Here is a 24,576-nt window from a genome sequence, read left to right as displayed (position 1 = left end):
TCACAGAGCTGTCCACTTGGAGCAAGTATTTTTCATCGGAAAATGTATTATATAAAATATCCAGTAAAAAAATTTTTTTAAATATTATAAAGGTGCAACAATATCTCAATAATGTTTATGAGATTTTAAACAACATTTTTGTAAAAATAGTTAATAAACAGAGTTGACCCTTTAAGTAACCTAATTGTAAAGTAACAGAATTGACAGAATTATCAGGTGGACTATTGTTATTCTACCATGGTAACAGAGTTTGATGGTAACAGAATTGACCATTTTATTTTAGCCAAAAACTCCACTTGCTGGCATAAATGTTAAGAGCACATTACACTAATGAAAGCATGATTAAAAGACCTTTAAATAACCCAATGTGTGATCAGTAATAAATTCTGTTTTCCTTTTGATATTGTGGTAACAGTTGATATTCTACAAAATAACTCTTGGTATAAGAACTTTTTAGATTAAAATATTTTCTCAGAGAGACAACATACTTTTCAGTGCTTCAGATCTTATCAGTGAGGGAAAGTGACATCATTTCCTGTATCTTACACAGTTGTGGGAGATAATTCCACCAATTTAAAGGGAAAATATGGTACAGTAACTGATTAGACTAGACCATAAGATTTATGGACACACATTTTTTTAAAGAAAAAAGTTCATTTTAAATAATTTAATGTTTTAGAATTAAGTGAGTATTTAGGGCTTTTATAAATAAAATGAACAAAAGGTTACCAAAAGAAAAGTACTATAAAATATTTTGATTACACATTGATACATGTTGGAAAAAAACACACTGACCAATTCGGACAACAAGAGATTGTGATTTTCAGCTATTTAAAACACTTTAAAAATATATATTATATTGTCATGGACTGTAACATCTTGTAATTCATAACAATGAGTAACAAATTATTAAAATAATAAAAATAACAATTTGAAAAAAAAAGCTGAAAAACATAATGACTTCGGACACCAAATGTACCTGCAGTTATAGAATCACCCGGCTACTGAAATGCTGTCAAAGGTTTGAATATCAGTTCAAATTGTGGGCATACTCAGTAACAAACTATGATTTAAAATGTAACGAAGTAGATTATTCTGCTAAATTTGTACTTAAGTACAAGTAAAAGTACAGCTTTAAAAATATACTCAAAAAAGTACAATTACCCAAAAAAACTACTTAATTACAGTAACGCGAGTAGTTGTAATTCGTTACCTTCACCACTGCTTCAGCCGTTCAAGACAATCCACAAACAGCATGAGAAAACACAGAGGCGTACCTTTGACTTTCAAAAGCAGCTCAGAGAAACATGAAGACTGCAGCAAACCTCAAGAAACAACAGAACAGATAAATCACAAACATCAACACCAAAACAGACAGGAGCAGAAGAATACAGGTGTTGAAGGCATATGATCATTACAGAATATATCAAACCCAGTGATCCATCTTTATCATAAAGCGTTCAAGCTGCTTTGAGTCTCACAAACATTCAAAACCAAACAAGAACCCAGGCTGACAGATGTCTTCATGTTGTTTTCTTCCTCTTGAGATCGATGAGGTCAATATCTCAACTCATCTGCACATTTCAGATTCAGATTTGAGTCACTCTCTGCTCAATGTTCTTCTACAGCATCTCCACAACCCTGGAGGTCACATGACAGCACATCTGCTGGCCTTCTCTCTCGCCCTGCGGGCTCCAGGTCGGGTCTGCTGGAGTCTGATGTTCCTCTGCTGGCTCTGGAGATCTTGTGGGATTTGAGGTTTTCACTGAGGCATGCCAGCAAGGCCGTGTGGAAGACGCTCCTCATGCAGTTCTCCGCTCTGAAACACCAACTCATTCTGATGATGGATGTGCTGCCTTAGTCATGAAGGTCAAATGCTCTTCAGGAGCCTCAAACAATAAGAATCCCACCTGATCATAGGACACTGGCCGAGTGTAATTGGACAGAGTTGAGACGCCCGTCCGCAGGTCAGATTTACACCCAACCAGCAGCATCAACAAAATTTATCGATTTCTGCTGTCCGCTAGACCTAGACGGTTCAAAAATTAGATCCGTTTCAGATTACAGATGGTACCAGTAACTTGTCTCAACTCTAAACACCGTCGAGCCGCGGCACGGTCTCACGGTACTTTGATGTCAGACACTGATCATTCTGCGCAGCTTCAAGTCGAACACACCTAGCGATGTAGAATCTGATCTGATTTTATCTGAAGACATGTTAAGTTCATGTAGTACACTCAAAATTCACCAGTGATTGAGCTTTAGTTAAAGATGCAAACCATAGCAGATAACATTTGAATGCACTTTATTTTAATATAGCTTCTGTACATCAACACATCTTCATCAGGCTGATGATCTGAGCAGAGATAATTCTGATTCTCATTTGAAGATACATAACCTAACTAAAAATAAACTGTTTTAATTACAATTGTATTTTATGATGCTCAGTTTTGTCATATTGTTACAGAAGACAGTGAGGATATATGATTGATATAATCCGAAGGAAAATCCCACATAGATAACAGCCTGTAAATATGACTAATGCAGCACTGATTTTAAGTAAACCCTGGTTTTGTCGCATCCTGAAGTCAATATTCGATCCTCACTCTTCCTCTTCTTTGATATCCTCGCTGAAGAATGCCGTCAGCTGTGCTCCCTCAGGAACATATTTAATGTTCTCCACCTCTCCTCCGTAGTTGCTGGGCTTCTGGAAGTGGATCTCCAGATGGTCCTGAAGGTCTTCTTCATCCATCAGCGCCTGGATTCCCCCCAGCAGCACGGTGCGATTCGGGGCCCCCGAGTATGTCTACAAGACCACAACAAACACCATCAAACAAACGTCCTTCTGCACTCAAAACAGATTTCTGAGTTTGTGTTGGAAACGCACTTGAAATTTCCTGAGCTCATACTCATACAGAGGAAGAACATCGACCACCACATCGCTGCCGGTGTCGACACAAAACATTCCTCTGTGAACCAGATTCTCTGCAACTGAAAGTGAAACCAGGAGAGCCGTCATGAAGCTGAAACCATATCTGATAAGCCGAAACATCCATCCACAAACACAACAGATTAAACCAGAGCTGCAAAGTACTATACTGCACTACTATATGCTGCAGTTTATATTTGTAATTTATATATTTCCCTTTTATATTCATACTTTATTCGTGTTTGTTATTACAGGGTTTCTGCAGGATTTCAAAGCTCAAATTTAAGACTTAAGACCTTTTTTTAACACCTGAACAAATAAAATGAACACTATATGAGTGGTGTAAGGCAGTATCTATAGTAAAATATTAAACTGTAAAATGAAAAAAAGCATGATTTACAGTTCAGATACAAGTTTTCAAAACAAAGTTTCATAAAACAATACTCTTCACATTTCAGTCTTTAAACCATTTTTAAGAAAATGGATGAGTCAAAAGTATTCATTACTATATTAAACAATTATCATCAATAAATAATAATAATAATTACATAAATACATTTTACTGTTTAGATTTTTATAATGCATTATCTTCTTGTCGATCCACCAGTTCACATTTACAGCCCTGCGTGTTTGCAAGGTAAAAACATGAGTGGATTTTCGCATTGGTCTGAACAAAATCAGCAGACGGGCTTTTTGAAAATGCAGATTCATTCTCTGCCAGCAGGTGGCGCTTTCAGAGCGGTCAAAATATAACTGATTTCCCGGTATAGGCAGTACACAAAGCATCGCAGCACCGGACTTTGAAACGTGCAGCGCTCATGTATAGTCAATGAAATCAAAGCCATTTGAAGTGTAATCATCACATTCAGCCGTATCGCAATTCTGGTCTTTCTGTCCCCACATTTAAGACATCTTGAAATCATAATTAAGACTTTCTTGTACAATTTAATAATTTTAAGACTTTAAGGACCTGCGAGAACCCTGTATTAACGGCACTCAGAGTGAAAAGCAAAGTAAGAATTATGGATGGGCGTATTGATCATGAAGTATTCATATATTGATACTGATGCGAGTATCGAAAGTGTCAATAGGCTACTGAAATAAAAAAAAACATTGATACCAAGTTGTGTTTTATTTAGCAGTGATTTTCTTTTTTATTTAACAAAAAAATAATGCGGACAATATGCATTAAATTGAACGAATAACCTATGTTGGCGAATAATTGTGTAGGAAAGAACTATTTTCCTGCTCATCAACACATGCAAATGTTGCAAGACAGAATCAATCGATCAAAGTGAGCGTTCACTCACTTGTGACAGCGCATTCAAACAGGGCTGCGTTTCCCAAAACTATCATAAGAAAGCACTGATGCTTTTGGGAAAGGCAGCCCAGCACAATGCTCATGAGAGGACATATGTTTGAGTTATTTCACAATAAACATTGAAATTGTAGCCTACATAGTTTGTGCAATTACATTTATTTAAATCGAACATTAAAAGTTCGTACTGATTATGTTCTATTCTGTAATGTTAATATAAATCATACACTGTGTGACAAGTTGGCTGCCTCCCCCTTATTATCATCACCACCCCGTCTCTTACTCGCCGCCCTTCACCAGGCTCCCGACGGGAGTGGGTGTGTGAGAGAGGAGGGGCGCTGAAACAGCCAGGGCTGGTGGCGTGTGATTAGGTGCACCTGAACCGAATAGAGCCTCATCACCGCCGTTGTTTAAATGCCGAGTGTGCCTCTCCTCGAGAGACCGGTCTCTTCCCCATGCATGCACGCTGATGTCCTCGTGGGTCCAGGAAGAGAGCGTAAAGGGGCTCCCGCGCCGCCAGAGACGTGAGCTGCCGGACCAATAGTCCGGAAGAAACCGCACCCGTGATACAGCCGTCGGGCCAGGATGCCGGGCCGACTAGTCCTGTCGAGCGCCGTGGACCTAGAGGTAGACGAAGCCGCTGGAGAAGCCACCGTCCCTCGCGCCCCGGACCTCAGAGGGGAGCGCGTGCGGCCGCCGGACTCCGCCCCTTACCTGGACCCTTCCTTTCAAAACACTGCCCTCCTTCACAAACCCCGCAGCACGACGAGGACACCAGATCCCGTTTATTTTGGACACTTTATCCCCTTTGGACACTTTATTTTATTATTTCTGTTTAATAAAAGCCTCTCCGAGGCCTGACGCCACACCCACTGTGTCTGTTGTTTGCTCTTCCTGCCACAACTGTCAGAATAAAAGGGTTGCATTTTATGCACGAACAGCCTGTCACTGCATTACCTTATGAAAATAAACCATGGTTTTACTAAAGTGACCATAGTTAACTATAGTATTTGTAGATTTCCATGATTACTATTACAGTAAACATATTTAACCATGTGTAAACAAAAATATAACCTAATAAGTTGCAATTAAGTCTAATTGAATATTAAAATGCATTTCAAATATAAAGTTGGTATTAATGCCCATTTTACTCTTAGTAATTTAATAATTTAATAAATTTCATGATTTAAAAGTTCAGTTTAAAAGCATCATATCGGTATTGACGATACTGCCCTTTAAAAGTATCGGTATCGCATCAAACAAAATAGGTGATATCACCCATCCCTATTAAGAGTTTCATTGTACAGGGAAATGTGCATGACAATAAAAGCTTTGAAAAACCCATCTAAAAAACCTAAAGTTAATTATAAAAAACCTAAGACCATGACGAAGAAAAACTTTCAGAAAACGCACATTAGCAGCACAGAAACTGCAAACAGACACACCTCCGGTGTTGAGGAAAGTGACGCGGCCCGAGCCCGTGTCCCTGTGGTACTCCAGCTTCTCCACTTCCCCTCCGCCGCGACTCGCTCTGGAGAACGACAGCTCCAGCCGGTCTCTCATTCGCTCATCAGGTAAAGTGGGCGGGGCGTTACAGAACCTGATGCTCTTCTTTGACACTTGGATATGTACCTGAACGAGCAGAAGCAAGCGTCCTTGATTAACAGCAGCTCATGTCAACAGACAGCACATTACTCTGGACACCGTAAAGAACAAAAAAAACTTAAAATCGCTCCACCTCAAACTTGACGGAGGGATCCAGAGATAAAGCGTACGGCTTCACATCCATCTTGGCTTTGTCACAGGCCACCGAGCACTTGGCCAGCCGGAGGATCTGCTCCGCCACTGAAAGAACATTATGAGAAACATCCAGCAGATCAATGCGATTAAACCTGACAAAAACAAACATTTTCCTAAACCAAGGAAATGTAAAGGCTCCAGCAGATCTGCATCCATACCCTTCTCCTCCTCAAAGGTGATGAGCGCCTGGCCTCCCTTCAGCAGAAACGAGGGTCTCTGAGTGACGGTGAACACAGACTGCACCTGATCATCCGCCTCCTCGCACTCCTCTCTCTTCAGCGCAATCGCAAACTTCACTGGCTTCACCGGGATTCTGGCTTCTATCTGCATTTCAGAGAGCATGAGGGGTTATTAAACACATGCAGACATGTATTCACATAAATCAGCTTAGATTTCGGGAAAAGATCATATCCGAATTGAGCACACTTTGCATAGTAGGGACATTTTGTGAACACTCTGCTGTCCATAAGTTTGGGATCAGTAATATTTCTATTGTTTTTAAAGAAGTTTATTTTGCTCATCAAGGCTGCATTTATTTATTCAAAAATGCAGGAAAAAAAAAAAAAAAAAAGTAATATTGTGAAATATTATTACAATTTAAAACAGCTGTTTTCGATGTGAATATGTGTTAAAATGTAATTTATTTCTGTGATCTGCAGCTGTATTTTCAGCATCATTACTCCAGTCTTCAGTGTCACATGATCTTCAGAAATCATAATAATATACTGATTTATTATCAATGTTGGAAACCGTTTTTGCTGCTTAATATTTGTTTGGAAACAGTGATACTTTTTTCAGGATTTTTTGATTAATAAAAAGTTCAAAAGAACAGCATGTATACAATCAGTTTGTAGTTTTTTTGAACATTTTCTATTTATGTTTGTATTTCTAAATTTTGAAGAATATTGTTTGCATCATTGAATAATTATTTTCCTGCTTATCACTGTAAAGCTGCTTGGAAACAATGTGTATTGTATAAAACATTATATAAATAAACATGACTGGACTCAAGAGGAAGAAGAGTGAACTACATCTGATCTGACATCCTCTATTTACTTCTGTTGTGCTTTATATTACACTCAAAAAAATTATTCATTCTATGAACTCAATTTAATTGAGGGCAGGATTTCCATCCAATAAATATGTGTAGCCCCAACTCATAAAAAACTAATTAATGCGATGAAATGTAATTGAGTTGGGCCAACTCAATTTTATCAAATATAGTGTAAATGAAATTGATACATTGAAGTGATTTTTTTTTATTTTATTTTTTTTATTCTTGTTGAACTAAAACGTTTAACTGGAAAATAAATTATCAGGCAGACATCCTTCTACACTCAAAAAAAAAAAGAAAGATTTGTTGGATTTACTTAACTTTAGGCATTAGCATAAGCTGGTATTGTTTCATCCATGGCATGCCCATAGTTGTTTTTTTTATTATTAAAACAACTTTGCTTCATGTTAGGAGGTCCTCCACTCAAGCACATGCTCTACACTTTACTACAATGGTAACCCCTCAAAGCAATAACATACCAGAAACTCTTTTAAATACAAACATAAAAGAGCATTAAACATTAACAAGTCTCCCAATTTTATCATCTGAATAAAAAAATGCCTAAAATAACATTTTATTTCAAGATTTACTCTGCTTATCCAGCCCTGTGCAAAGCATGATGGGGAGGGGAAATCCACTTCCTAGTTACACAAGTAAAATCATTTGTTATTTCAAAATGAAAATATTGAGTTGAGCCAAAACGTAACTGTTTCAAGTCAGTTTAACACAATGCAATTGTATAAATGGGAAACTTAACATATTGGTGTTAAATGAAAATTATTTTTTAAAATAAACTGAACAGTGTTGGATAATCATTTTTTTGAGTGTATCATGAAACACAGCAGCCTAGCTTTAGACTGTAACCAATTAAATCTGTGCAGGTAAAGGTGAATGTACACATTGTAACAGTAAAATCCAGGTCAACCTTGAATTTGCGCTGCAGAGAATCACTTTCGTCCCTCTTGAGCTGAAGCTTCTTCTGAAGATCATGAAGTTCTCTCTTCAGATCCTGGCTGACTCGATCCAGACTCTTCATCTCCTCCTGAAACAGAGGAGGACAAACACAAACCCTCACCATCTGCTTTCACGCTCAGTGCTTAGTCTGATCACGCCTCGAACTCACCTGCACTTCTTGAAAATCTGTATTAAACTTGTTAAAAATCATGTCTTCATCCTCCATACAGTTCTGAAGTTCTGCCTCGGCTTTTCTCTTTTCAGTCTCAGCTTCGGCTTTCTCCAACAGCAGCCTGGATCTTTCAGTGTCTGCAGACTCAATGAGATCCTGTGTGAACATCATTAATTATAATTAAATGATCGTTACGGGTCATTTATGATCAAGTGTGGCTGGAGATGTTTTTAACCTTGTATTTCTTGATCTCCGCCGCGGCGCTCATTCTCTCCTCGTCCTTGATTTAAACACGAACACATTACAAGCTTTTCACCAAACCATTATACAATATTAAACAGAATTCAGATGGAAATCTCAAAAGCGTGTGGATTTGATGTTATAAACACGTACCTCGCCGGGGAAAGACATAATTCACCCGAAATCGAAAGTGAAGTAAAAGTAAAACTTTCGGTGAATTCCGAATCAAACCACCAAATATTTGTCGAACTGATCGGATAAATGTTTTCAAGACGTATTATTCACCTCCCAGCTTCCTGATTCTGGAGCAGAGACTGTTATTGATCAGAAGTCACATGAACAGAGTCGAGCTGAAGCGAAAGTGAAAGTAGTTACCGGAGTCAGATTTCGGTGAAACACCGGTAACCGAGCAGCTGAGTTTATATGTGATCTGGATCATCCTCGACTGAAAACATGTGTCTCCGGGGCGTTCTCAGGTTTTTATAAAGTAAGTAATGTCACAGTCGAGTGTTTGTGGGGCTTTGAAGCGCGAAGATGGAAGAGAAGCGTCTGATTCTCGAGGGTCTGCCGCAGGATCTCGCCAGAATCAAACCAAAGATCGAGCTCTACTTCAGAAATAAAAGAAGGTCTGGAGGAGAGATCGAGCAGATTCGAGAACATCCAGACGACAAACGAAAAGCGCTTCTGGTTTACATCACTGACGAGGGTGAGCCTCTCTCTATTAGAATATAATAAACTAAACTAATACTGACACCACAACACTCCCACATGAAGAAATATATATATATATATAGTCAATACCATAGTGCTTTTGAACCATAGCTACTATAGTGAAGTGTATTATATTATAATAATTACAACACTTTCTTCACTGTATAGTGAACTAGTTCTTTAGTACTTTAGTTTTTACTACTGTAAACTGTAGTGTATTGTAATATACCCTATAGTTGTAGTAAAAGTAGTACAGTATTTGGTAAAGTCATTTGTTTATATTACTATATTTGCACAGAAACTATAGAATTGCCACAAATTAATTTGAGTACTTTACTATAGTATGGTTCAAAACACTATAGTGTAGGCCTAATATAAATTACTATAGTATATATGCGAGTTTAAATGAACAATCTGCTTAAAAACCGAGATGACTTGTGAAATGTAAGCGTTTTACAGAGAATTCCCCTGTTCTCCAGATCTGAAGAAGGTGCTTGACAAAAGGATCCATAAAGTTGATATCAAACCTCATGGATCTGTTGAAGTGACGGTGAAACTCCCAGAAGACACAAAACTGAAGAAGATCAAACCTCCAGTCCTGCCCAAACCCAAGCCAGAGACATGCCGTGCCCTCAAATCACTGCCCGCTCCTGCCAGACAGGTCATTTGATATCATTACTATTATAGATTAGACCACGAGTTTCCTGATTCTTGTTTCTTCTGAAAGACAAGGAAGCAACTGGACATTTTTCCCGGTAGCATAAACAGCCGCTAGGACAGTGTCTTAAGAACTAGTTTGACCAACTATAGCAGTTAACCAACTGCTAATCAGGTTTACTTTTCAGATTCAAGAGACTTGAAATTTATGCAGTTTATGCAACTAGCACAAGATTTGGATTTAAATGTCAAAGGAAAAATAAGAACTAAAATGTTAATGTGATTTTTTTTAATGAAATGCAGTTTATTTTTGATTTATTCACACACTTCCTCCTCATTGCACAAAGGTCTCTCCCGTCAGAAAGCCTACAACAGCAATTAAAGGTCATAAAGGTTGGACTGTAATGCTTTTTATTTTCAGTGTTAAAAAAAACTACTACAGATTTCCAAGCTTTTACGATGACACTTTGATCATGTGTATGTATCTGTTCATAACACAGAAGATGAGGAGGATTCTGAAATACCAGATCTTCTCATTACCACCCCGGGTTCAGTTGAGAAGGAAACCCTTCAGATGTACTTTGATCAGTTTACAGAGCAATTTGAGCTAGCAAAGCACGGAAATAACAGCTGGATCCTGAAGCTCTGTAGCCAGTCAGGTATGATTTATGAGAGTTTGTTTCCTAGTTACACAGAAACGTCACCGTGTGAGGTGAAACAAACTGGTTTTGCAAGTCTATTTCTGTGCACATGATGCAGGCCAAACCATTAGATAACTCTCACTCAACTGAGAAAAATAAAAGCAAATGATGAAATCAACATTACTCCATCTTGGAGATCAGAAAGATCAAATTTAATAACATTGACCCTTTTCTCAGATTTAGAGGAGATATTTGTCCAGAAAGAGCATGGGTTTGGTATAACTTTAGAGGTGTATAAAGGAGGTCTGGGAGAGCAGCTGGACCCACGGCGCTTCATCTTGACGGGCTTTGATGGAGCCACAGACTGCAAGATGATCTCGCTGTTCATTGGCAGCTGTAGCAAGACAACACAACACACTTGGGAGACGTTTGATGAGCACAGGATTGCTGTCACCTTCAAACACGATATCGGTGGGTTTTTCCTCTGGGTGGCCATTGGGTTTCTGTGTTCTCGCCGCTCTGCTTTGTTCTGGACCTGAGAACGACCTCCGTTTCAGAGACGCCTGCTTTCACGCTGCTTCTATTTGTTGGTCTTTTGGGTCTGCTACGTCTCTGAACATTAACATTTTATTTTCTCTATCTATCTACATAGAATAATCAAATCCTCTATATCAAAAATGCTTCAAGAATCTGATCAGTTGTGAACATTAACGACTGCTGTGGTCAACCTTCAAAAAAAACACTAAGACTGAATTAATGAGGAAGATGAACACACTCAATACATAGTCCACTTTCTTCCTGTTTTATCAACAGATGTGGCATCATTTTTAAGGAAATGCACCTCGAAGCAGCTGCAGGGTCGAGACATCGGAGTGATCCGTGTGGAGCGGACGGACTCGGTTCTGGTCCAGGGAGACTTGGAGAAGCTCACTGAAGATGTTCTCACACTTTACTTCAGCAACAAGAAGAGGAGCGGAGGAGGAGAAGTCCAGTCCTTCATATGGATCAACACGCGAAAGAGTGCGGCCATCACCTTTGGAAACTGTGACGGTAGGTTTTCAGATTGTTTGCAAAGATGAAACATTCATTTAGATTAAGATTCAGCACAAACAGAAGAGGAGATCTAAAAATGTCATGTGAATATTGTATGAGTTACAGAGACCTAATAATACTGTGCAACAGTAATTTAACCTTCATATTGAGTTCCAGTCATTGTGACCCAGACAGGATTTTTTTTTCTTGAAAATAAAATCTCATTATGCTAAATTATTACCAAAACTTGGATTCCGTCTTTTTGTCAACTTGTTATCTTTCAATGAGCACAAGTTTTTCATTTCTTTTTGGAACCGACCGATCGCAGTTCCCATCATAAGTTCCCAAAAGAAATGAAAAACCTGTGCTAATTGAAAGAAAACAAGCTGACAAAAAGATTAAAGGGGCATTTACACAACACCGTTTTCAATTAAAAACTGAAAATGTTTTGGGCATTCATTTACACGACTATAGTGTTTTGGGGGGCCTGAAAATGCTAACTTTTTAAAATGAGTTTTAAAGTGCAAGTTTTTGAAAATAGTATCGTTATTGTCTTTGTGTAAACTACAAAAATGAGAATTTGCACATCGGTCTATAAGTGTATGTGTGCATGTAAGTAAGTTAAATCAGCTACAGGCCTGACATGAATACAGCATTTTTAGTCATTTTTTCAGATCAGTGTGAACGGGGATCGTTTTGACAATGTTGTCATCTGTACGTGAAAAAAAGTGAAAAGAAAAACTTTAGTACATCGTTGTTGTGTAAACGTTCCCCAAATTCAAGATTTGGTGATAAAACATAATGAGAGATTTAGAAGCAATTTATAAAGTCAGTCATTTTTGACTGGAAACACCAAATTAGGTAAAGGATTTTCAAAACAGCACAAGGGCTAAAATATACAGAACAAAATTAATTTGAAAATGTAACCCGTCTTTTCTGTTGTAATAGATGCGCACGCAGTGGTGGAACAAACACACAATGTTTGCGGCACAGAAGTTCACGCTTCACTGTTCTACTCCAGTTTACAAAAGGCTTTAACTGGAGAAAAACCAACCCTAACTGATAAAATATCCACAAAAGTGAACGTTCCTGTCAGTGAAGAGCTGCTCTGTTTCATTGAAACCAATGAGCGATGCAGAAAACAACTGGAGAGTGACGCCAAACTGCTTCATGCCAAAGTGCTTATTGACAGCAGCTCTGCCGTAGCAAATGAACTGATGCTGGAGATGGACCTCAACAAAGAGTCGCTGGCTGCGCTGCAGATCGCACCCACATGGGAGTCCAAGACTACGAGGGAAATTCAGTCCTTTCTGAGCAGGTATGACACAGCAGAGCTGACGGTGGAGAAGGACGTCTGGACCAGAGTTGAGAACGACTGTAACCGTCTCGCCACGCTTGATACGGCGCTCTTCTACAGGGAGCTCAACTCTAAAGTCATAATTGCTGGTGTGAAAGAAGAGGTCAAGTTCCTGTCAGACAAGATCAGGACGCTCCTGAAGAACGCTGCTGCTGAGGTGGAAGCGGAAAGAAACACCATCGAGGTGGACATCCAACTAGACTGCAGAGAGATGCTTGATCTAATTAAAGACCGTGTCGAGTCCAGATTAGGGCAGGTGAGTCTATCCCATGATGAGAAGCAGCACATCATCTCCCTCAGAGGTCTGAAGGATCAAGTAGATTCAGTGGAGATGCTCATCAAGCAAGCACAGAAGAACATCGTTGCGCACCAGCTGAAGCTTTCTCCACATCTGATTCACTTTCTGAACTCTCTGGATCTTGAAAAGTTTGAGCAAGACTATTTTCTCCCAAGCCAAATTCCAGCTAGACTTTTAAAGTCACAGGATTTTTTTGTCATCTTGGTTGAGAAAGAAAACCTAAAGAGAGCTGAAGACAAAATAAGTGAGGTTCTCAAAGAGCAGGTTATACAGCTTTCTTCCATTCAAACCGATGAAACGTGGACACACTTTCTCAGGAATCTTCAAGATGAAATAGAATCGTTTCAGAAAGCTCACAACATCAGGATCGCACAATCAAATAATGAGGTTATAATATGTGGGTTTTCCAGTGCAGTTGCAGATGTTACCGGAAAAGTGAAGACATATCTGGACAACAAGGAACCAACAACTGAGAACGTCCCTCTGAAATCTGTGCAAGAAGTTGAATTTGTGGAGTCCTGCCTGAATCTGTCCGAGTTCCCTGAAATCAAGTGCCTTGGCGCAGCTGTACTCGCTTACAGAACGTCAAACTCCCCTTGCCTGAAGATCACAGCAGCTAAAGACAACATCAAAGACGCCGTGCGTGTCATACAGCAGCAGATCTCATCCATTGTTATGGAGAGCCATAAATATTGCAAAGCGGGAGAAGCAAAGGTTCTGGAGAAACATGAAGCCAACGTGAAGACCAAAGCAAAGGAGATGCAGTGCAGTCTGTATTTATCACAAGAGCATGTGGTCAAATCCGGCCCTCCAAAGAGCTTCACACACAAAATAGGCAATTTCATGACCCTGAGCGTCACAGAAGGAGACCTGCACCATTTCACAGCTGACGCTTTGGCCTGCCCAATGAATGCCAATCTAGCTTTCACTAACCCTGTGGCTCAGCGCTTTCTCCAGTTCGGAGGAGACAAGATTACGGAGGCGTGTAAAACTCAGCAGAAGGAACAGAAGAGTCTTCTGCCTGGAGATGTAGTGCTCAGTGATGCTGGGAAACTCAGCGCTGGGACGCTCATTTACGCCGTGTTGCCGCAGAAAGGACAGAGGCTGGACTCTCACTACCTTCAGTCGGCAGTGTATAACAGCCTCCTGAGAGCCGAAGGACAAGGATGCACCTCGATTGCACTTCCAGCAATTGGTTGTGAAAGCTTCGGGTTCTCTGTCAAAGACAGTTGCATGGCGCTCAGAGCCGCCGTGCTGCAGTTCTGCAGCGACCATCAGAGTTCTCCTAAAAACATCAGACACATCAGTATAGTGGATTCAGACGAGAAGACTGTTGAGGAGTACAACACTCTGATCCAGGAACTAGTATGATCCCTCCTATATGCAAACGTTTATTTACTATGATTAACAAGTTTTATTAATCATCACCCGTTTAATTTACTAACAGGGATTTCCTGACACATCTACAATGGTCCCCCTACAATCCTTAAAGCTTAAACACAGATCAGACATGAGAGGTACTGTATATACCTGCTTTTGTAATTTCACTACTTCTGCTCACCATGTTTCCTAGACTTCATCTGAAGTTGCTTATGTACTTTTCTTTTCGCATGGCTGGGAATTCAATCAGTGCTGATCAATGGTGTGCCAATATGCCTGAAAGAGGGTGACATCACCAAAGAGTCGGTGGATGTTATAGTGAACTCAACCAACAAAAGTTTGGATCTTAACACTGGTAAGAGTCTTTACTGCAGCATTAATACTAAACTGACTCACATAATTATAGTTTTACCTTTCATGCTAAAGCATGTCAAATAGTCTGAAGGTACTTCAAAGATTTGGGTTATTATATTTACTGTAAATTCTCCTAACACAGAGACGTTTATAGTATTTCCCAGCTTGTTTCCAATGTACGGTTCAATTTTACAGGTGTTTCTGGTGCCATCTTAAAAGCTGCTGGAAAACCTGTTGTTGACGAATGCAAAAAGCAAGGTATCACTGACTCTGTCAATGCCTATATTCTAATGGGAGTGCCGAGTGATTTCATTCACATCTGCTTGTGTAGCTCCTCTGAAAGCAGGTGCAGCAGTGCTGACGGGTGCTGGAGCACTTGAGTGCAAGTTCATCGCACAGATGGTTGGGCCAGACAACGTCGCCAACATCACATCATCTCTGGGAATGGTTCTGAATCTCTGCGAGGCCAAAATGGCCACAACTCTGGCCATTCCTGGGATTGGAACAGGCATGAACGCAAGCAGTTTCTGTTATTTAAAAAAAAAAACAAAAAAAAAAAAAAGCAAGCTCTGAGTGATAATCTTGTTCTCTGCAGGACGAGGTGGCTTTGCCCCGAAAGAATCGATCAAAGCCATCTTCACAGCAATTGAGAAACATCTGAAGGAGCCAAACTCATCCTGCCTCCGGAGCATCACTATAGTGGCATTTGAACAGAATACCTTTGATGCCTTTCGAGAGCATTTCAAAGCATGGAATAAGGTTAATACTGATGAGATAATGTCCAGATTTTTTAATTTTTTTATAGCTTTAATTTTGTTACATTTGTTTTTCCTCAGCCTGCATCCGGCAAGATGCCTGAAAATCAAGGTTCTGACAACTCAACATTTCAATGCTGATCCACAAATAAATATGCTATAGTTTTTCAAATACATCATAAACCTCTTTTCATGTCTTAGTTCTGATATTTCCAGGTGTGAATATTAAGGGTTTACATTTAAAATATCTCTCATCTTCCATAGTCAAAATTGGAAGCGTCAGAATCGAGGTAAAGAAAGGTGACATCACTAATGAAACGGTCAGAGGGATCGTAAACACCACCAACAGGGACATGAGCCTGAGAGGAGGTCCGCAAGACAATATAACTCAAAACTCACAAGCTAGACACTTTTATATCAACACATCTGTTACTCTAAAACACTAGTTGCCAAACATGTTCCTGGAGCCCCCGAAACTGCACATTTTGCATGTCTTCTCAATAAAACATCTCTTAAAAGGTCATCGGCTCATTAGTAGAGACTCCAAGACATGCAAATGTTGGGGGCTCCAGGAACTGGGTTGGGAACCATTGCTTTAAAATAAGCCATGGATCTACACCGAAACACACCAGTGTGTGTTTGTGTTCATTTTAAAAGTATGACCAGTTCAGTGTGCCCCACCTTGACAATCTCAAAAGCGTCCTTGTCCTTCAGGTGTGTCGGGAGCCATATTTAAAGCGGCTGGAGCATCTGTGGAGCAGGAGTGCCAAAAGCACGGTGAGAACCTTAAACAAAATACTGAATCCTTGTTAATTATCAATTGAATGAGCAAGAGACGTTCTGGATATCAGCATGGGCAGTAGACACAATGCTGCACTGACACTGAATGCCAAGTACTGGTAAAAAAATAAAAAATAATTCTTTCTTTAAACAAATTCCGTCCTGAAGGTCCTTTGCAGAATGATATCGCAGCCGTGACCAGTGGTGGAAACCTGCATTGCGACTTCATCATTCACATGGTCGGTCCGCACTCGGCGGCGGAGGTGAGATCCCGCGTGAAGAACGTTCTGGAGCGCTGTGAGGAGAAGCAGATGACCACGGTCTCCTTACCTGCCGTGGGCACCGGTACGGATTTATGATGGTATTGAATGCGGCATGTGTTGGTTATCATGTGTGGTTGTGTCTCACTCTGTCTGACGGCTCTTGTTAAAGGCGGCGGAGGCGTTAAGGGTGAGGACGCCATCGGTGCAATGCTGCAGGGCTTTGAAGATCATCTGGCTCGAAATGTCTCGACTGTGATCAAGCTCATCTACGTTGTGATCGACCGGGACAACATCCTACAAGAGTTTCAGAAAGGTCTCAAAACATGGATTGCGAATACACAGGTAGAGAAACTTAACCGAGTTCAGAATAGAGTTGATCATTCGGAATTGAAGGACACTTGAAAAGATTTCTGACATATCAAATGTAAATGCTTTAACATCAATGCACAACTAGGACAGTGAAGATGATAATGATGAGTGGGAGGATTACAGTTCAACAGAAGAAATCTCCTCGTCTGACCCAGGAGCCAATGGTAATTCAGCATTTGATGACCTTAAAATAAGATGTTATAGGTGTTCCAAATTTGCTAAAATGTTTATATTTCACCAGCAAACCCTGTGGAGGTGATGATGGGCCCAATTAAAGTTAAGGTGTTTAGCGGAGACGTCACCAAAGAGACTGTTGAGGCTATTGTAAACAGCACGACTACAAGCCTCGATTTAAACACAGGTGAGTTTGCTTTTGATATTACTCCGAATCTGATGAACGGTTATTTTCCAGACATTTTCCTAACCCTAACATGACACGGGAAGAGTGGCAGTTGAAAAACTAATTGGATGTGGTGCTCCGATCTAGTGTATGTCCTTATGTGCAGGTGTATCAGGAGCCATTCTCAAAGCATCAGGACAAACGGTGGTGAACGAGTGCAAATCAAAAGGTACAACCTCCAGTTTCAGGCAATAGTCATAAATATAAGCATTGGTGATGAACTTCTAACATGACCGTGTCCAATCCTGGTCCTGGAGGGACAATATCCTGCAGAGTTTAGCTCCAACTTGTTCCGAAATACCTGTCTGGAAGATTCTAGTAATCCTGACAACCTTTGATTACCTTGGTTCAGGTGTGTTTAGTTGGGGCGTGAGATAAATTCTGCAGGACAGTGAGCCTCCAGGAGCAGAACTGGACTCTCCTGCTATAACAGAATAACTGCTCATTTATTCTCTCCTGATTAAAGCTCCTCAGCCAGCTGACGGCGTGATCATGACCAAAGCTGGAAATCTTTCAAATATCAAACACATCATTCATATGGTTGGGCAGACCAATGAGAAAGGCATCAGCAGCTCCATGCACAAAGTTCTGAGTATGTGCGAAGACAATAATATTCAGTCGGTTTCATTCCCAGCTCTTGGAACAGGTAAGTTAGTCCATTCAGAAATACAGATAAGCAACGCCAAGCAAAGGTATCTGATGATCCTAAAATGCTTAATGTCCTTCAGGAGCAGGAAACTTGGCTGCAGCAGGAGTTGCCAATGCAATGACAGAAGCTCTGACAAACTTTATAAAGGACTCACCAAAACATCTGAAGCGCGTCCACATTGTGATCTTCCAAGCAAAACTGCTGCCAGACTTTCAGGAAGCTGTCAAGAAGTGCAAGAAGATTTCTCGAAATGCTTCTGGTATGTTTCAGTGCATTAATGTACAGTGTGAAGGATGAGCTGGAATTAACCCAGTTACTTTAACTTGTGTTTCCTGAACAGCGCGTCAGGTCAAACCCCTCCAGCAACCGGTGATCCCTCTGCTGACACAGCGACCAGCTTTTTGTATAGCCAAAGAAACGGCCACTGTATCGTTCCCAGTTATGGCCGTTGACGTTTACGGGATGTCTCCTACAAACCTCGCCAAGGTCAAGAAGCTCCTGGACGAGCTGGTCAAGGAGGAGTGCATCAGTAAAGACGTCCAGTCGAGCCACATCATGGACCTTCTTGAAACAGACAAGAAGGCCATCGTGACCCTCAGCCGAGCCAATCAAATCAGTATTCTGGTGACCAGTTCGGATATGTTAACGGTATCAGGGAAAAGAGACGACGTCTTGGATGCTGTGCTGAAGATAAATGGCTTCATCCAAGAAGCGCGAGACCGAGAGATGCGGGAAGGTGAGGTGAAGCGTCTGAGGGAGACGCTGTGCTGGGAGGTGGCGAGAGGAGAACGCTGGGAGTCGCTGGAGCCCGGCATCAGCTACGACATTGAGCTGGCCTTCCACCGCAAGCAGAAGAGCTTCCAGTACCAGGAGAACGGTGAGACCTACACGGTGGACTTCAACAAGATGGAGGTCACAAACAGCAAGCAGGAGTCCTGCAGGATCAAGAGGACTCTGCTGGGAGATTCTGATACAGGTATGAGCTGTATCATATAGATCTATATAGAATCATATTCTATTTTATTCTTCATATCTATTTTTATTCTCATATCTATTTGTTATTTTATTGCTAGTTTATTTCTATATACATGTTTACTGTACTTTTTCTATTTGTATTTTGTAAACTTGAGGTTTTTTCTTAATTTTGTTGGACAGTCGTACAATACATTTCACTACATGTTGTACTATGTATGTATATGTATGTGACAAATAATTTTTTTTTATTTTTTAATTTTTTTGAGCTGGCATTGACCACGGTCTACAACAAATCCAAAGGTTTTTCATGAGAATCAGAAGCATCAGTGTGGAGAGTCTTGTGATCAGGATTTTTGTCCTTCCAAAAGTACCAAGTACAATTTAGTTCCCAAATATAGCTAAGATAAAACAAATGGGTAACACTTTCTATGAAGTACTATAAATACGGGCTTCATAGAAAGTGTTACCAACAAAAGTAATGTTCAGACTTTTGAAACAAAAATCAACATCTTTCTAATATTTAATGTCACTAACCTTGTAAAGTTTGGAAAATCCAGTGCAGGGATCTCCAACCCTGCTCTGGGAGAGCTACCGTCCTGCAGACTTCAGTTCCACCCCTGCTCCAACATACCTGCCTGTAATTATCAAGTAAACCTGAACACCTTGATTAGCTGGTGCAGGTGTGTTTGATTGGGTTTGGAGTTGAACTCCAGGAGCAGGGTTGGAGAGCCCTGATCCAGTGACTAGTTTGGCTTCAGAAGGACTTGAAGTGTCAGTGCCTGATAAACACTATTTTGTTCTCCAGTTGAGATTGTCATCTGATTTGCGCGTGCTTTCTAGCTGTATGTTATAAGGCAAGGCAAGTTTATTTATATAGAACATTTCATACACAATGGTAAATCAAAGTGCTTTTCATAAAAGGAAATAAAATAATCATAACAAATAATCACAATAAAATCAAGGAATTCAAATTTTAAACTGATTTAAGATAAATTAAAATGGATAAGAACAGAAAATTATGCATAAAATACAGTACAATCAGATGGGACATAGCACAGTGCACATTCAGTAAATGCACAGCTAAACAGATGTGTTTTGAGTCTAGATTTAAATATGGCTACTGATTTAGCACATTTGATCTCTTCTGGAAGCTGGTTCCAACTGTGGGTGGCATAATAGCTAAAAGCGGACTTTCCTTGTTCTAAATCAGGGGTGGCAAACTCCGGTCCTGGATAGCCGCTGCTCTGCAGAGTTCAGCTCCAACCTCAATTAAAACTCACCTGCATTGAGCTTTCTAGTAACCCTTCAGACTTTGATTAGCTTGTTCAGGTGTGTTTGAATAGGGTTGAACAAAACTCTGCAGGGCTGCGGCTCTCCAGTACCGACGTTCGCCACCCCTATTCTAACTATTTAAACACCCAATAATAAAATGTGACATTCTGTAGTTTTGTCTCATATTCATCTTTTAATCATATTTGTAAATGCCTTGACTCCACAGCCAACAGTGCAATTTTGTCTTTACTGTTCCAATACTTTTGGAGGGCACTGTATATGATGATATATGATTCTTTCTGTAACTTTGCTTGTTTGTTTCTCAGCAATCATTCATCCCCCTCCAACATGGACCAAAATGGATGGACGGGATTTAGAAATAATCACATTACAATCAGATTCGGTGGAATACAAGAACATAGAAACAGCCTTTCTGAAATCCAGCATACACCGTGATGTGAAGCCCGTCAAAGTTCAACAGGTAAAATAACTTAGACATGACCAGATATTAGACATCAGAAAACAAGCGCCAGTCCTTAAAATCCAGGGCAATCACAACTCATTCTACATTCTAATGTGACTTATTTCAGAATATGGAAATGAAGCATACTTGTAGCTCAAACAGTAAAGTACGGTAAAAACATGGGTTCAATTATCAGGGAATGCGCAATTTGATTAAAAACAATGTATAGCTTCAATGCAACGTTTGGATAAAAACATCTGCCAAATGCATAAAAAGCTGAATATTTAATAAGAAAAACAGGAACTTGATTTTCTCCATGATGCATTAATTGGATGGTTATAGATGAGAGGGACATATAATGTCAGATAAACAAGGTGGTCAAGCAAGAGTTAAAAATTGGAATAACATGCACTGATGCGATTTAAGAAATTAAGAGATTATTCTGATTTCATGTCGACTTTACGCTATTCTGTGTTGACTTCAGTTCTGTGTTGACTTTAACAACGTCTGAAATGATTCCAGATCGACAGGATTCAGAGTCAGTCGCAGTGGCAGAGATACTCTGTGCTGAAACAAGCCGTGGATAAGAAATACCCCAAACAGAGAAACGAGCGCCTGCTTTATCACGGAACGACCAAAGAGATATGCCAGAAAATCAACAAGAACGGCTTCAACCGCAGCTTCTGTGGGAGAAACGGTACGTCTCAGGTCTCCATTTGCACATGATCTGACCCGTAACTGCCTGTTTCTTGCAGCTTCACCATACTGACCTGTCACATGCACTCTGTTTTGAAGCGGTCTATCACGGCGAAGGCACCTACTTCGCTAGAGAGGCCTGGTATTCCTGCCAGGACCAGTATTCCAACCCAGACGACAAAGAGCTGAAGTACATCTACCGAGCGCGAGTGGTGACGGGCTCGCTGTGTAAAAGCAGAGAAGGAATGAAGGAGCCGGATCCGATCAACCCTGCAGACCCACGGGCCGGACTGCACGACTGTGCCGTGGACGACCCAAAGAACCCCTTCATCTTCGTGGTGTTCTGTGACGCGGGAGCGTATCCAGAGTACCTCATTACCTTCAAATCCATAGTCCTCCAGAGTCCATAGTCCTCCAGCAAACTCTACAAACACACATCGGCCCTGAATGCTGCTTACAGAGATAATGGGAGAGTCTTCATGATATTACTGTGACAAATACATAAATGTTTCCACAATTACAGTGGTGGCCCAAATGATTAGAGCACTGGTATTTTTAGGCAGGAGGTTTCTTGAAGCGTCTTGGAGACACAGTTCTTCTGGATTTAGTCTCAGTTTGTTCTGTTTCTTCATGTCATTCCAGACAGACTGATGATGATCAGATCAGATCTCAAACATCTCACTGGATTATTACAATTAATGCCCATATGAATGTTTGGAAATGTAAACCGATATTTCCTCCTGACACACTACAGCAGAAGATAGAAATAACTGACTTAAAACCATTTTTAGCTGTTGATAATACTAGTGTTCTAATCATTTGGGCCAGCACTGTAACATTCTTCAATAGGGCTGTCAGCCACCAAAAATCACTTTCTTAATTACATGAATAATTAAATTCTATGGAAGTCAATGGGGACCAGCAACTGTTTGGTCACCAGCATTCTTCAAAATCTCTTCTGTGTTCAATAGAAGAAAGAAACTCACACAGGTTTGGAACAACTTGAGGCCGAGTAAATGACGACAGAATTTTCATATTTGTGTGAACTGTCTCTTTAATCTGACACAAAATCACTGAACAAACAACAATTGTCTTTAGAAGTGAATATGGTCTTATAATCAACCATCACTGACCTGTTATGCTTTTTTTATCGTCCGCTGAAGGCCTTTCACATGCCACATGCTCTCATGCTTTGCTTTTAAAATGCGTTTCCCGTTACTAAAAGAGGAGCATTATGATTATCATTTTTACTGCATTATTTTTGCTCATTAATCAGCTGACAGCCCTACCAGAGAATGAGCTGCACTTCACTATGCAGTGTTTTAATCATTTCTGAGCGTATGAAACTTTGATACACAAATGTTTGTTTCTATATGAAACTTTGTAATGCTAATAAACATTTGCAATCTGCCTCGATTGACCTGCTGCTCTCTGTGAGGTGAGAACCGGACAAATGGTACAGTAAAAGAATGAGAACCCAAAATACTTTTACCTTTAATATGAATTACAAAACATGATCACACTGAGTACAACAGATAATAGTAACCAGATGAATTTCTGCAAATGATTTTCTCGATTAATACATTTGTACACATTAATGAAAACACACAGACAGTTCTAGAAGATTAAACAGAAGCACAAAATCAAAAGAATGACTGCAGTCAAAGCATTTAATTGAAAAACATCTTTTATTCTATCGTTAAAGGATCAAGTAGCATCTGTGCTTAAACTAGTAGAAAGACATTCTATTGCCGAGGCGGTTTATGACGCTGTGGGGTCAAAACCACCATATAAAACGCCACAAACCGTCAGATATTCACAACAGACCGCATTCGCAGCAGAGGTTACGGTATTAAATCACTCCTGGCGATGACAAATGCATCAAAGCCTCAAACCTGTGTGTTTCTGGAGCCCAGAGTCGCCGTCGGGTGCTTTTGAAGCGAGTTAGATTGACCCATGCGGGGTGGAGCCGGAGGGAAGGGGAATGAGATCACAGCCCTAAATGATAAACCCACCGTTAAGACCGACACACACTCTACATCTGCTGTGTGGAGTTCCCATTCCAGGTGTTGTTGTCGTCCTCGTTGTCTTCTTGAGTCCGTAGCCGGTATATTTTCCCATCTTTCTTGAAGTCCTCAGGCTTCTTCTCAAGAACCCTCTTACGAACTGCATCTCTGTAGCAGAAAACAGCAGAAATTCATCTGTATCTCACTGACACAAAATAGTTAGCGTATAGAAAAATTAAGTTTGAGAGTTCACCGTGAGTCACAATGTGGTTACAGTGGGTTAAAGGGGTCATGAACTTAGAAACCAAAATTCCCTTGATCTTCTGACATATACAGTTAGCTCCATATATTTGGACACTCACGCAATTTTCATAATTTCGTCTCTGTATGCCACCAGAATATAATTAAAATTAAACAATCAAGATGTGATTGTAGTGCAGACTTTAAAGGGGTCATATGATGTTGCTAAAAAGAACATTATTTTGTGTATTTGGTACAATGCAATGTGTTTACGTGGTTTAAAGTAAAAAAAAACACATTTTCCACATACTGTACATTATTGTTGCTCCTCTAAGCCCCGCCTTTCTGAAACGCGCAGATTTTTACAAAGCTCATCGTTCTGAGAAGCGAGGCGTGCTCTGATTGGCCAGCTTTCCAGTGCATTGTGATTGGATGAATACCTCAAGCGTGAGACGGAAATGTTACGCCCCTCACCGTGATGGCGTTTCACAGCGCAACCACACAAATACAATAAACCCATTACAAACGAGGCATTTGTTGCATCCCGTGAGGACATAATTACTGATTATAATGACTTATACTGTCTTGTTGTCAACAAACAAGCACTACTCTACACTGCTCAAAACTCACGTTTGAATCATCAGTGGCAGAAACGTACTTACAGGCTGCGAGTCGGAAGCACCAGACTGTTCTTGTGTAGCAGAGGCCAGCGGGTAAGTGCTATGCAGGTTAAACCTCACTCCCCGACCTCAAGTGGCGCCCGCCTCCCACGCCGGAGACCGCGGTTCGAATCCCACTCGGAGTGGGGCGA

The 24,576-nt window shown here is 40.4% G+C and overlaps 3 protein-coding genes across 4 annotated transcripts in view; 1 reads left to right on the top strand and 2 right to left on the bottom strand.

The window, feature by feature from the left end:
- Nucleotides 1–2,289: 2,289 nt before the first annotated feature.
- On the bottom strand, nucleotides 2,290–9,055 carry LOC306875986 (N-myc-interactor-like). Of its 2 annotated transcripts, none has more exons than XM_079426860.1 (9): nucleotides 8,621–9,055; nucleotides 8,463–8,507; nucleotides 8,225–8,383; nucleotides 8,027–8,143; nucleotides 6,206–6,371; nucleotides 5,986–6,092; nucleotides 5,693–5,879; nucleotides 2,888–2,991; nucleotides 2,290–2,806 (listed from the first exon to the last, which is right to left on the bottom strand). In XM_079426860.1, the coding sequence occupies exons 1-9, from the start codon at nucleotides 8,636–8,638 to the stop codon at nucleotides 2,603–2,605; spliced, it is 1,107 nt and encodes a 368-aa protein (XP_079282986.1). In that variant the 5' UTR covers nucleotides 8,639–9,055; the 3' UTR covers nucleotides 2,290–2,602. The 2 variants fall into 2 exon arrangements, with proteins under 2 accessions (XP_079282986.1, XP_079282987.1); XM_079426861.1 differs by having other exon boundaries at nucleotides 8,225–8,364; nucleotides 8,621–8,771.
- On the top strand, nucleotides 8,844–22,930 carry LOC306875984 (protein mono-ADP-ribosyltransferase PARP14-like). Its single transcript, XM_079426858.1, has 26 exons — nucleotides 8,844–9,173; nucleotides 9,658–9,839; nucleotides 10,183–10,228; nucleotides 10,336–10,494; nucleotides 10,714–10,947; nucleotides 11,290–11,526; nucleotides 12,457–14,528; nucleotides 14,611–14,680; nucleotides 14,794–14,898; nucleotides 15,093–15,155; nucleotides 15,229–15,405; nucleotides 15,493–15,656; nucleotides 15,734–15,764; nucleotides 15,917–16,021; nucleotides 16,367–16,429; nucleotides 16,601–16,777; nucleotides 16,865–17,037; nucleotides 17,150–17,228; nucleotides 17,306–17,425; nucleotides 17,571–17,633; nucleotides 17,931–18,110; nucleotides 18,193–18,372; nucleotides 18,454–19,089; nucleotides 20,687–20,841; nucleotides 21,346–21,520; nucleotides 21,619–22,930. The coding sequence occupies exons 1-26, from the start codon at nucleotides 9,002–9,004 to the stop codon at nucleotides 21,927–21,929; spliced, it is 6,129 nt and encodes a 2,042-aa protein (XP_079282984.1). The 5' UTR covers nucleotides 8,844–9,001; the 3' UTR covers nucleotides 21,930–22,930.
- The window catches only part of LOC306875985 (UBX domain-containing protein 4-like), a 29,034-nt gene continuing 27,017 nt past the window's right edge, over nucleotides 22,560–24,576 (bottom strand). The window contains exon 13 of the mRNA XM_079426859.1: nucleotides 22,560–23,693. Coding sequence (XP_079282985.1) covers nucleotides 23,555–23,693 — 139 coding nt within the window. The 3' untranslated portion in view covers nucleotides 22,560–23,554. The remainder of the gene's footprint in view (nucleotides 23,694–24,576) is intronic.

This window comes from Barbus barbus (assembly GCF_936440315.1).
Source record: "Barbus barbus genome assembly, chromosome: 10".
NCBI lineage: Eukaryota > Metazoa > Chordata > Actinopteri > Cypriniformes > Cyprinidae > Barbus > Barbus barbus.
The sequence above is the reverse complement of the archived record's forward strand: the minus strand, read 5'-3'. Positions and strand labels throughout refer to the sequence as shown.

Coding starts and splice junctions, on each gene's coding strand:
- LOC306875986 (XM_079426860.1), bottom strand. Junction 8,384..8,462: donor CGGAGATCAAGAAATACAAG/GTTAAAAACATC, acceptor ATGTTCACACAG/GATCTCATTGAGTCTGCAGA. Junction 6,093..6,205: donor CACCTTTGAGGAGGAGAAGG/GTATGGATGCAG, acceptor ATGTTCTTTCAG/TGGCGGAGCAGATCCTCCGG.
- LOC306875984 (XM_079426858.1), top strand. CDS start 9,002: ATGGAAGAGAAGCGTCTGATTCTCGAGGGTCTGCCGCAGGATCTCGCC. Junction 15,765..15,916: donor CAAGATGCCTGAAAATCAAG/GTTCTGACAACT, acceptor CATCTTCCATAG/TCAAAATTGGAAGCGTCAGA. Junction 18,373..18,453: donor GATTTCTCGAAATGCTTCTG/GTATGTTTCAGT, acceptor TTTCCTGAACAG/CGCGTCAGGTCAAACCCCTC.